At 55.0% G+C, this 12,349-nt stretch overlaps 1 protein-coding gene across 1 annotated transcript; it reads right to left on the bottom strand.

Moving 5' to 3' along the window:
* Positions 1-1,904: 1,904 nt before the first annotated feature.
* On the bottom strand, positions 1,905-7,510 carry EN1 (engrailed homeobox 1). Its single transcript, XM_015110014.3, has 2 exons — positions 6,024-7,510; positions 1,905-3,005 (listed from the first exon to the last, which is right to left on the bottom strand). Exons 1-2 carry the CDS (start codon positions 6,901-6,903, stop codon positions 2,689-2,691), a joined length of 1,197 nt encoding a protein of 398 aa, XP_014965500.2. The 5' UTR covers positions 6,904-7,510; the 3' UTR covers positions 1,905-2,688.
* Between the last annotated feature and the right edge of the window lie 4,839 nt (positions 7,511-12,349).

Genomic DNA, 12,349 nt, shown 5'->3' with positions numbered 1-12,349 from the left:
CCAATATATAGAGTTGAGCATCCTTAACATCACATCTGGATGTTCTGGGAGGGTGAAATGGAATGGGACTCTTCCTGAAATTCTGAGACGGCTGTATGAAGGGAAGGGTGCTCCAAGACCCAGGCATCAGACTGTTTAATAGGAAAGCCTGCAAGGCTTGAAAATTCCAAGCCCACTCTGCAAGGAAAGCAAAGCACAGGCTTTTGACTACCAGAAAACAACTCCCCTGGACCAACCCCAGGGAAGGGTCCAGCTCGCTCCTTCTAACTCTGCCCACAAAGATTGGTTGAGCACCTATTATACGCAAGAGTTACTCAACACTCCTCCAGAAAACAATGGGCAGATGGAAGGAAGGAAATTAATTGCAATAAAGTTGGGAACCCACAGCAGTGTCAAATGCACTCTCCAATTCCACTCCAGGCCACTGAGCCCCCAAACTCTTATGTAGGGATTTAGAGGAGACCTAGGCTTCCTGGGATTGAGATCTAGCCCTGTTAGTTCCCTGGCCAGGAGCGAACAGTACATTGGGCCAAATCAGGGGAAATTTTTCAATAAAAAAGGTGGAATAACTAGCCATTATCATTTCACACAAAATCAATCCTGCAAAAACAAGAAACTCAAGCGAAGAGCACAGAGAACAGGGTTCTCACACGTGCACAAACCCAGCAAACACACCTGCAGACATTCCAGTGTGCAAACACAAATTCATGCATGTACGCACAGTGAACTCACACACATCCAATTGTGCATCTCATTAGAGAAGAAAATCAGTTGCACAGTCCTCACGGGTACAGGAACACACAAAAAACTGGTAGGAACTTAGGTGCACCAATATCTGCACATTATCATATATGCACACAAGTATGTGTGGACACCTGCCCGTCTAGCTGCACACGTATGGGTATATACATACATATTGCAGAAGAGAGAAAATAATGTGGGAGTGGAATTTACAATTTTTAAAAATCCTGGACAAAGGAGAGAGAATACCTCCTGAGAAGGAGCCTTCCCTTCCTCCCCTTAACTTCTTAAGGTCTGAGAGCAGCTCCTGCCTTGGAAGGATGGGCCCCAGTGTTAGCAGCAAGAGGCCAGACATTTCCTTCTGGGAACCCAGGGTGTCCTGAGGGCCCTGGGGGCTTCTACGTGCGCCCCCCGCCTTGGTGAAGAAGAAAGTTAGGCTTTGTTGGGATGCTTAAGGGAACCCTCCTAGGTTTAGGGCCCAGACACAGCAGACCCGCGCCCACCTCGGGTTCCAGGCACTCGGAACAGCTTTCCCAGCATCTGGGCCTTCTCTCCTCCCGCATTGTGGGACCAGGAGATCCGAGCCCCGCGAGACTCCGCTGGTTGCCCCCGGACCTGCTGCTTCGCCAACAGAAGCCCTCCCCCAAACGAAGTGCAGTGAGTCCAGGCGGCCGAGAGGCCATGCCAAAGTGCCCCTCGCCCAAGCGGGCTGTTGGGTAGGGAGGAAGGCAGGCCCCCTTCTATCTCTGGATGAAAAAAATCTGCAGCAAAACCTGCACCAGAGGGAATAAAAGAAAAAAAGAAAAAGAAAAGTGCAGGTTGGAGTGAAGAGCAGGCTGTACAGGAGGAGGCCGCTGCTGGGCTGGGCCTGGACCGGTGCGGGGAGCTGCCGGGTAACCCGGGCAGCATTTCCGAAGCCAGGACTGGGTTTGCCGGCCTTTGAGTTCCCTTGAACGCAATCGGAAACCAGGCGTGTCCCGCCAGACCCTTCAGACCCAGGCCAAATCCGCATCTGGGCCGTGCTTCCCCTTCGCCCCTGCATTCGTTGTGCGGTGATCGCAAGGCCCCGCCGGCTCCCGGCCCGGCGTGCGCAGGGGCGCTGAGACGCTGTGTGCTCGGACCCACGCCCTTCCCGAGCCCGCAAACAGGAGGGCCGCCAGCGCTCGTGAGCACAGTGTACACTTTATTTCAGACTACAGGTTTCTGAACATAATAAAATCTTTGGCTTGTAGCGGCGGTTCAGTCTCGCAGTCTGTGGGGTCGTATTTCTCAACAAGTCTTCGGAAAACGAAAGGGGGGCAGAACAGACAGACCGACAGAAGGGGCCCAGGAGGTGGGGGAGAGGAGGTGGGCAGACACGCAAGGAAACACACTCACGCACACAAAGAAAAGTCCCAGAGAAACCAGGGCCAGCGATGCGGGTCGGGAGGCACCGGAGAAGCAATGACATTCAAATGAAAAAGGCAACGAAAACGAAACTGGGCCGGGGGCAGCGAGGCAGAGGGGGAGGGGATAAAATAATTATAATAATTATAATAATTATAACAATAATAATAAAGGAGATTAATAAAAATGTCCAGCAAATAGAGATCGCTACACGTATGTGTTTTCCTTACCTGAAATTAAATATATACAAGGTCGTAAGCGGTTTGGCTAGATAGAGCTTTAAGGAGTTCGCAGTTTCGTCCCTTATACTGTGAATAGAGAATAGATCTTATTTTTCGATAGCACCTGTCCGAGTCTTTCTCCCTTTTCAAAAATGCTGCGTTTCAACGTCATTGTCCATTCTGAGGCTCTCTTTCTGTCTCGCTCGCTCTTTTCCCTTCGCTCCCTCCCTCCTTTGAGCAGATGCTTTCTCCCCCAGCGAGGGGCCGGGAGGCGACGGCGGCGGTGCCGGGAGGCGGCGCGGGCACGGCGGCCTGACCGCACGGCCCCGGCCGGTGGCGTCTACTCGCTCTCGTCTTTGTCCTGGACCGTGGTGGTGGAGTGGTTGTACAGTCCCTGGGCCATGAGGTGCAGCGCCAAGCCGTTCTTAATGCCTGTGGCTTTCTTGATCTTGGCGCGCTTGTTCTGGAACCAGATCTTGATCTGGGACTCGTTGAGGCTGAGCTCCTGGGCCAGGGTCTGCCGCCGCTGCTCCGTGATGTAGCGGTTTGCCTGGAACTCCGCCTTGAGTCTCTGCAGCTGCTCGGCGGTGAACGCCGTCCGCGGCCGCTTGTCCTCCTTCTCGTTCTTCTTCTTCTTCAGCTTCCTGGTGCGCGGACCTGCAGCGGCGGAGAGGGCCGGAGTGGGGGTGGGGGTGGGGACGGAGGGCAGAAGGGAGGGGGGAGAGGGCAAAGGAAGCGGTGAGAATTGCATTGCCGAGCTGGGCCGCGAGCCCCGCGCTTCCGGGGCCATCTCGGAGGCCCTGCTGAACCCCTGGCTCCCTCCCGCCGGCCAATCCCTCGATCAAAGTGCCCCTCGCCAGACCACTGGGGTCTCCGGGTTCCCTTTGGGAGGGCAAAGGGTGAAGGAAAGCTGGTTGAGGTTGTAGGTGCACCCCACACCCCAATTCTCACAGGACAGTCAGGGACAGACCGAAATCACAGCATTTTCCAGCCAAGAAGGAAGGAATCCAAGATGACCAGATATTTGGAGCTCATCTGGCCCAGCCCAGAGTTGGGGGTCAGGGGCCTGCTGTCCTTACAGCCCTGGAATAGATAGGACTAGGGCAGTGAGGGGCAGGCCCTGGGGGAGTCACCAGCCTACAGACTAATCCTCCTCTCCTCCACAAGAATCGTACCTACAGGAGAACCTACAATAAGACACCATCTGCTTGTAGCTATTGACCCCAGAAAACAACGGGATAGTGAGCGGGCTGGGAGAAGGCTGCTCAGCTCCAAAGTACTTGGTGTCTACCTGTGCAATCCCCCCGCCCCCCCCCACCTCCTTGCCTTCTTTCTCTTTGGCCTAAAGGAAGCCTTTTCTAGTGTCTCAGGGATACAGGGACCACCCCTTCTCTGAAGGAGAAGAAAAGGCCCTCATCCATCCTCATGACCCTGGCCCCTGGGTTTTCAGCCTTGCCCCTTGGATCCTCTAACGGGCTGTGTGGGGTAGGGTCTCCCTTATCTGGGTCTTCCTTATCTCCCCTTTGAGCCGCTGCAATTTCAGGATTAAAAACTCCTGAATAACAAAAACAAGCCAGATTGGCTTTATCTGCCTACTGATGACATCTGCAAGGAGACTGCAGCCCCTTCCCCCATCCATGAGCAAAAAGAAGCAGAGGAAGGGAGACAGGGACAATCCAGAAAAAAAAAAAAAAGTGCTTTGACCGCCAGATAGGAATGGGAAGGGGCCACAGGAAACCTCCTTAGGAAGGTGAAGTTCCCTTCAAATACTAGTCTGGGAGGAGGGTCCACTGAGAAAGGAAGGAGGGAAAGCGGGAAAACCAGGATAGGATTGAACTGTTCGTGTGTGCCTCAAAAGCCTGCACCTCTGCCCACCCGCTTCCACACCCAAGTCTTCTGGCATTTACTTGCTGGGTCCTGCCTTGGATAAGGTAGCTTGCTGAACCAAGTTAAGTCCCTGTCAGGCCTGTTCACCTCTAAAACTGTCTGGAAAGAAGGATCTTTGCCGGCATATCCAAACCTAGCTACAGAGAGGCAAGCTGGGCAGCCTACTCCTGGGGCAGGCAAGAGCCTGGGGTAACCAGTTGTCCTATGACAAAGAGTCCAGGCCTAGCATACTGCAGCGACTCAGATCTGGGTCGAGGCTCATCCCCTCCTCCCCCAACTGCCCAAGCAGGAGAAGGAGCTGGTCCCCTACCTACCCAGGCCCATAAGAAGGAAAGTGGCCAAGAACAAAGCCAAGGCCCTCTCCAGAGCAGAACTGGGGTTTAGATTCGTAATTAGCTGAGCGGGGAGAAATAGCCCAGGAAATGCGCACAACCCCAAAAAGGCACCACTGCGCGTTGTGCATCCGGGACATGAAGTGTTGTTGTATGCGTGTGCGGAGGCACGGACTCTTGTAATAAAATCGTAGTCTCCCGGCCAGCCCGAGCCGTGCAGCCTGACAGCTCAATCACTCTATCCATCAGGCGAGTCAATCAAAGCAGCTTTTCGGAGGTTCAGGGAGCCCGACGTGTCAATAATGGGGCTCGAGATGGCGGGAGCTGATAGTGCGCATCGATCCGCGCCCGGCCGGCAGCGGTGGGGCGGCGAGAGACCAGCCAGAGGAAAGCGGCGCGTGGCTACGTTGTTCCCGGCCCCCTGCCGGACCCGGCGCCTGGAGTGCTGATCTTGGGCCAAAGCTTCTGCTGCTCTCCCAGACACTGCGGGCCTGGGCGTCGGGCAGGCCTTGGCCTCCTGTTCCGGAGCCCAGCTCAGGTCTCCTCCTCGGGTTCGCCAAGCGCGAGGGGCACACGGAAATGCAGTGGAAGGAAAGCCGAGAAAAACAGGCCCACGGATGCCAGAAATCTGCTAACTGCTGGATGTGCTGGTGAAAAAAGGAAAGTGCCAGGCGGGGAGGATGTGGGAGCCGTTCTGCGGAGAAGCTACGGAGGAAACTGGCTCTCATACCCTTGGCCCGGCTTTCTGACCTGAGCCTGACCTGTTTTCTCTCCTCTCCCACTGTTTGTCAGTTCCAGAAAACCAGAGGCTGCCAGCACCCACCTTTTTGGCAACTGCCTTTCCCTGGATTCTACCCACCCGGGTCAGACTCTTCGCTACCCGACCAGGGGAGAGGGACGGCTTTCAGACGCCTTCCTCCCTGTCTTCCTGTGTGTCCCCATATTTATCAGTGTAAACGGTCACTCCGCAGAAAATATGAAGATGGTGTTTGTGTTTGTAAGGACACACTGTGAATATAATTTTTCTGAACAAGGCCTTCTCTGGTCCAATCTGGCCCCCGGACGATCCGGCTGGTGGGATTTCAGACACACATCACTAGGCCCACCTTCCTGCCATATCTAAACACCCTGGAAACAAAATCATTGACTGTGTACTTTTCCTAAGAATAATAAAGATAAAAGACAAAGAAGGCCCCAGGGATTCAGAGTTCAAAACCAAAGAATCGAGACTCGAGCCTCCTGTGCCACGAGCTGTAGCTTCTCGGGTGGTGGCCGCAGAGGCCAGGATCGCATAGCTGGGTGAACATTCGGTTGCGGCTGGAACTGGGGTGAGGAAGCAGGCGTGAGAGACTGGAGTACCCGAGGCCGGGTTTGCTCTCCCTAGCGCCGCAGCTTGGCGTTCTGGGGCGGTCCGCGAGGCCAGAAAGCATGGCGCAGCCCGGAGTTGGGTACTCACCGGAGGATGGACGATCCGAATAACGTGTGCAGTAGACCCAGGCGGGCCATACGAGAGGCTGCTGCGAGTCAGTTTTGACCACGGGCCCGCCGTTGGCTGAGCCCATAAGTAGGATGGCGGGGTTGCCGTGCTCCGGGTATTTGGTGCCCTGCGCTCCTGGGCTCCCTGCGCCGCCTCCACTGCCGCCGCCGCCGCTGTCCGAGGGCTTGGCTGCTGCGGCCGCCGCCGCCGCCGCGGCCACTGCCGCCGCGGCCGCTGCCGCCGCCGCCGCCGCCGCAGCCGGGTTCCCAGCTTTAGACGCGCCCGCGCCGGCGGCGGCTGGCTGGGAGCCGTCGGGTGGGCCACAGTTCGCGTCCGGGGCGCACAGGAGCGAGGCAGCGCCTGGCGCCCGGGTGCCCAACGGGTGGACAGGGTCTCTACCTGCGCCAGTCTGGCCTCTGTCACGCTCGACCCGGCCTCCTCCTCCTGCGCCTCCTCTGGCCGCCGCAGCCACCAGAAGCTGCGGTGGCGGCTGCTCCTTTTTGCAGCCGAAGTCCGGCCTCAGGATGTTGTCGATGAAAAAGTTGGTGGTGCGGTGCAGCTGGGCCGCTGGCTGCGGCTGGTGAGCAGGCGCCGCGAGATGCTGAGGCGGCGGGGGCGGGGGGTGTGGGGGGAGGTGCGGGTGGTGGGCCAGGGGCGGCAGGCAAGGCGCCGCGGGCGGCGAGGGGGGCGCGGGCTGCGGGGACACGGGCACGCTGTCTCCATCGCTGCCGCTGCTGCCGCTGCTGCCGCTGGCGCCTGGACTGAGGCTCAGGCTGAGGCCGCCCGGGGTCGCCGCCGCCGCCGCCGCGCCGAGGCCCGAGTCTCGCTGACTTTTAGGTTCCGGCTGCTGTTCTTCCATGCTCGGCCGCCCCGCCGCCCCGGCCGCCGCGCCGGCCCCCGCCCCCACCGCCTCGCTCCCCACCCCACTTTGCCAGCGGCCCGTGGGGGTGCGCAGAGGAAGGAGGCAGGCGAAGCCCCAGCGAAGGCACGGGCGGGTGCAGGAAAAAATCTCAGGCGTCTGGCCTGGATCGCTCGCTCTTATCTAGCAGATAGATCTCGCTGTCTCTCCCTCTCTAATTTGTAGACATCCAGATATGGAGACACTTGGCTATTTCTTTTTTCTTTCTGCAACCAGATTCAATGATTTGATTTAAATGGGGAGTAAGCCACGGCCAAAAAAAAAAAAAAATGAAGGAAAAAAAGAAAAAAGGAAAAAGAAAGCAAGAAAAAAAGAAAAAAAGCTCCAATAATTTTTTTTCTTAAAGGGAAAAAAATAGTATTTAAAGTCTAGCCATCTTCCTAGGCAGTAGTGAGGGATTTGACTTCCCCGAGTGTCACGCTCAGCTGTGCCCAGAGCGTGAGGCTGGCAGCGCCTTTAATCGCCTTTGCTTTTTTTGCAGGGAGAGCGCGTCTCCGCCAGCGCCGGGCTGGGTTTTTTTTTTTTTTTTTTTTTCCTCTTTTTTTTTTTTTTTTTTCAAATCTCTGACAGCTAGGATCTTTGCACAAACTCTCTCGCTTAAAAAAAAAAATCACCCAGGCACACTTTTTGCCTTCAAACCGGAAGCACGTGAGTCAGGGCCGCACGTGTGCGGAGCCAATGGCGAGCCGGGACTCGCGCTGACACTCGGGCCTCGGCCCAATGGGTGCGCGCGGGACTTTGCGGATAAATAATCCGGGGGCGTCAGCCGCGGGCGGAGAGGGGGCGCCGCGGCGCTGGCCCTGTGCTTCGGGTCCGCCCTCCCCCACCCGCGCCCCTCCCCCTCCTTCAGGCCGGGACCGAGGAGGGGGCAGAAGAAACCCGGGAGGGGTGGATTTTGGGATGTAGGCAAATGGAGAAGCAACTCCATAAACAACTTGTTGGAGAAACGCAGGATTATGGGTCTGTGCGCGCCGGGAGCAGGGGCAGTAGGCAGGAGCCTGGCTGTTTTACACCCCCACGCCTAAGAACCTCAGCTCTTTATTTTCTCCTCTCTCTCTGGTTGCTGTTATGAAGGATGAGTGGTTGTTGTCACTGCCGGTTTGTGTGTTTGTGGGTAGGTGTGGGTTTGGGTGTGTGTAGTGGAGGGAGGGGGAGTGAGACAAGGAGGTCGGTGATGTGAAATAGACCTAGAGTTGGTTTCTTTCAGAGGCGCAATTTATTTTTCACAAATAGCAAAATCTGAAAGGCCCGCTGCGCCTAGCTAGCGTCGCAGGTTTACGTTTGTACGTCTCCTGCCGGCCCGCTGCATTGCTTTCCCTTTGTGGGGAATCCGCACCCATGCCCTTCCCGGTCCAGACTTTCGACAACACCCTGGAGCTGTCCTGGCGCCATAGCGCCAAGCCCAGAGGGCTCGGAATAGCCCCAGCGCCAGCCGCCTGGACCTTCCCTGGCAGTGGGAGTCCGGGCAACGCAGAGTAATCTCAGGAGGGCCCCCGCGCTGGCGAGTCAGAACGCGGATGCACGCTAGGCCCTAGCTTTAGAGTTCAGGGTAACCTCTATGTTAGATTTCCCTGCAAAGTAAAATCAAATAAATAAAAGCGCTGCACCCCAAGTGTTTGCCCTGGCCAGCTGACGTTGTGAACAAGGAGTTTCCCTCAATTGCGGGGTAACTGAATTTCCTGGGATTGCTCCCAACTCCCTGGGTGCCTCCGGCTCCAGCCCTGGCGTTCTTCCCTAGTTTGAGGGGAATGCGGTTCCTCTAGCTGCTATCACTCTCCCGTCTGCCGGGCTCTTTTTCGCTGTTTACTGGTTGAGGCACCCCCAGAGTTTTCTCATAACCGGTAATGTGAGGGACGGGAGTGGCTTGTGGACTGAAGCTCTAGGCACCTGCGGAACTTGTCTCCGGAGTCGTTTTGGAGGACCAGTATCGGACTCTGCTGAAGCCTGCGGTGGCCGAGAAAGGCAAACGAGGCCTTCGGGGGTGTCATCTTAGAGCTCCAGCGGACCTCCTCGCCCTGAACGCCCTCCCCAACTGGGACAGTAGAGAAAGTACCTCTTTGGAAATATTGTCTATTTGTGACATGCGAAATAATCCCCCTACCTCCAGTTTTCCAGAAAAGTCACAGGGGGTTAGGCTAGGAGGAACATGCAACTAAACCCACAATAAGTCGAACCAACACCGCAGTAGCTGAAGTTTCTCAAAACGGCTGGTGGAGAGCAGGAATTCGTATTGCTCACCGCATCTTGGGAGCAGGCGAGGGTCCCCCGATTTCTGGGGCTGAGTTCCCGGCTAGACTTGCGCTGCAGCCTAGGGGAGAAAACCTCTGTCCCTAACGCTGCGCTACAGTCTTCTCAACCTTTCCAAGTCGCCTCCAACCCCACTTTGGAGTCTCCCGAGTCCTCTTCAGTCGCACACCCAAGGGCTCCCCGAAATCTCCAGGCGCCCCCACCCCTTCTCCCCGAAATGAGGGTGGGATTTTATTTATATTTAAGTTCGCAAAATTGAAATCTTTATCCCGCAAGCAAGCGTGGGTACTTAATTAAATTCTAATTAGGACACTATCAATATCCTATTTAGCCGCGTAGCTTTTGTGCACCGCGGTCCCTTTCAGCGCGGTAAATAGGGTCTCGACGCCTTATCTCGCCTGCAGGAGACGCCTCGAGAAGGGCTGCGGAAGATAATTTATAGGTTTTAATTACTCTTCATTCCGCCTGATCAGCTTGGCGTTCATCACAGGCCTGTGAATAAAACCCTGGTCAAAAGCTCTGTCACATCGCGCTGGCAAGACGCTTAATCAAAGTGAGCGGCCCCGCGCGCCGCGCGGCCCGGCTCCTCCACGTAATTTCCAGCCAGCTGATAAAGCCAGCTGAATAATGCGGCGGCCCTTTGGAGACGCCATTTACAGAAATGACTTTATTGACGGCTTAACGTCGGTAATTCATTTTACCTTTCATGTAGTGGAGCCCGGATTTGTTACAGTAATGGGATGATAAATGCACCCGCGGCCCACGAGCTCGAGCTGGATTAGGCGGCACTCTGCGCGCTGGCTAGTCCCCCCACCTCCCCCAGGCCCGGCCTGGCCCGGACGCTCGGTACCCCGCGCCGCCCTGCGCTCCATGACCTCCACCCAGACCCTACGCCTTCCTCTCCCTCCTGCAAATGAACATGCTATTGAGAACTCTGTGTGAGCGCATTGGCGTCTTGGCAAGCACGCAAGTGAAGTGTGTGAGGGCTGAGTGAACAAATGTTGGCCGAGACGGATGGGTGAGGGGTTCACAGAACTCTGAGTGAGCCCGGGGCTGGGCATGTGAGTGAGGAACTACGGGCAGGGTGAGTTGTGTGTACAAGTATGTGGGTAAAGGGTTAGGGTGTGTGTGAAGGATTGTATCTGCACGAGTGGTTATATTTGTGTGGCGGTCCTTTTGGGGGCACTCGTTTCTGCCTTTGGGAGCTAAGGAATGACTTTCAACTTGATGCCCAGGCCGGGGTGGCAGAGAGGTGGGCCTGCGGGTAGCAGGTGGGGAAGCCTTACTCAAATGGAATGGAGCCCCTTTCTCCAAATGCCATCTGCTCTTGGGCCAAAGATATGGAAGTGTGGGGGTACCCTGTGCGCCTTTCTATGGCTTTGCAGTTCTGAGCTATGCAGTCACCTGGGCTAGAGGCCCACAGAAGGCCATAGACTGGGCTGTGTCTCTGCAGTAAGTTGATTGTCCCCAAGTCCCCTTTCCTCGGGGATAGCCCAGATAAAAGTGGAGAATGACGAGGAAGATATAGAGTGTTTTGTCTCAAATGCCAAAGTTGGGGGAGGGGTGCTACTTTTTTTCACTTGAACGAAGGAGGTCCCAAAGAGGCCTTCAGTGATGGGGAGTTGGGTAAATAGGACAGAGAGAGACCCCAACCGTCCTTCCCTTCTCCCGTCCTTAGACTTCCTGCATTTTCTGAGGATAGTCAGGGGCTCCCACTGAGCCAAAGACACCTGGCCAAACAGAGGAGAATGATGCATACATGTTTGGGGAGCTGCTAGCTAGTGGGGTTTGGGAATCATGTAGTCGGAAGACTGACATGTGTTTATTAGAGTGAAGACTGAGAAATTTTACCTTTCTTTCTCCCCTTTTCTAATTTTGGGGAAAACACTCAGCGGTCTTGAAGAGTGGCCGGTGGCTGTGGGGACAAGAGTGTATATTTGTGTTTATTTGCTTGGTCTGTGAGAGCCACCCAGAGAGAAAATTAGTCTATAAAAGTAGTGTGTGTATAGTTGTGTGTGGCAGGAGACCCCTGTGTGTATGTGAACGTTAATGTGTACACCCAAGTCAGCCCCACTAGTCAGGCATGAAGAAATGTATTTGCTGAGGGTTTTGGTGTATGCTGTTCAGAAAAGAGGACCAGCCTGTTTGTCCATAGAATTTTGGATTTTGTGTAGGCAGAGACAAATACCAGGGTCCTGCATGTTTCCACCTCTCTTTCAAGGATGAGGACCAGAAGGAGAATTATGAAAGAAATTCTTGCAGCCTGGCGAGGGGTGTGCGCCATGGACTGGGAGTAGGAGCATGTTGCATGCACAGGGTGGTAATCGCATTTCGAGTGTAGATCAGATGGCGGTGGGGCCTCGTGGTGCGGGACATGAATGAGTTGTCGCAACACAATAGCGTGCAGCCTTCCTACGGGGACTGGATGACCAGCGGTTTTGTTGGGAGTGAATGCGAGGAGATTTCTGCTACAAGTGCCGCGTTATTATGAGCTAGAAGGTCAGACTATACATCGCAGGTCCCCAAAGCCTATAGACCTTGGGAAATGTGGGGCCTCGAGTCACGTCATTGTACCTGACAGTCTTTTTCAATAGACTAATTCAATTAGCACTCGGGGTCTTGGTCTTCATTTGGAGCCCATAATAATGTGGGGGTGGGTGGGTGCTGGGGGATTCGTTGGGTATTGGTTAGGGATCCTAAGCAATTCTGTCCAAAGTGGAGTGGGACTAGGGGAGGCAGCAAAGGAAAAAAGCCGGTGGGTGGGGGGTGCGTGGGAGGTAAACCATGGAATATAAAATGCTCCGCTGACAAAATAAAATGCTCCCTTGACTCCTGAAATTGGGGCAGCAGCTTTGTTTGTAGAGGACCCAGAGCATTTCATGAAGGGGATGAGGGACAGGGAGGATTTCTTTTTTTCTGTATATATGAAATAAGACTAAAAATGTCTAGGTATCTGGAAAGCCCGAGAAAAAGCCCACTGTTGGATGTTGTCACCTTCGTGAATTTCAGTATTTGGATTTATGTCCCCACCATCCAGTCTTCCTCCAGAGTTTTCTCCTTCTTATCTGAGGCAGTTCACAGCATGTACAGTTTTGTTCTAGAAATAGTCTCTCTCTCTCTCTCTCTCTCTCTCTCAAGT

Source organism: Macaca mulatta, chromosome 12 (assembly GCF_049350105.2).
Source record: "Macaca mulatta isolate MMU2019108-1 chromosome 12, T2T-MMU8v2.0, whole genome shotgun sequence".
Taxonomy (NCBI): domain Eukaryota; kingdom Metazoa; phylum Chordata; class Mammalia; order Primates; family Cercopithecidae; genus Macaca; species Macaca mulatta.
The sequence above is the reverse complement of the archived record's forward strand: the minus strand, read 5'-3'. Positions and strand labels throughout refer to the sequence as shown.

Bases quoted from the DNA above. Each gene is read 5' to 3' on its own strand.
- EN1 (XM_015110014.3), bottom strand. From the start codon at position 6,903: ATGGAAGAACAGCAGCCGGAACCTAAAAGTCAGCGAGACTCGGGCCTC. The intron at 3,006-6,023 runs GTGAGTACCCAA...CCGCCGCTGCAG, and splicing joins TTCGGATCGTCCATCCTCCG to GTCCGCGCACCAGGAAGCTG.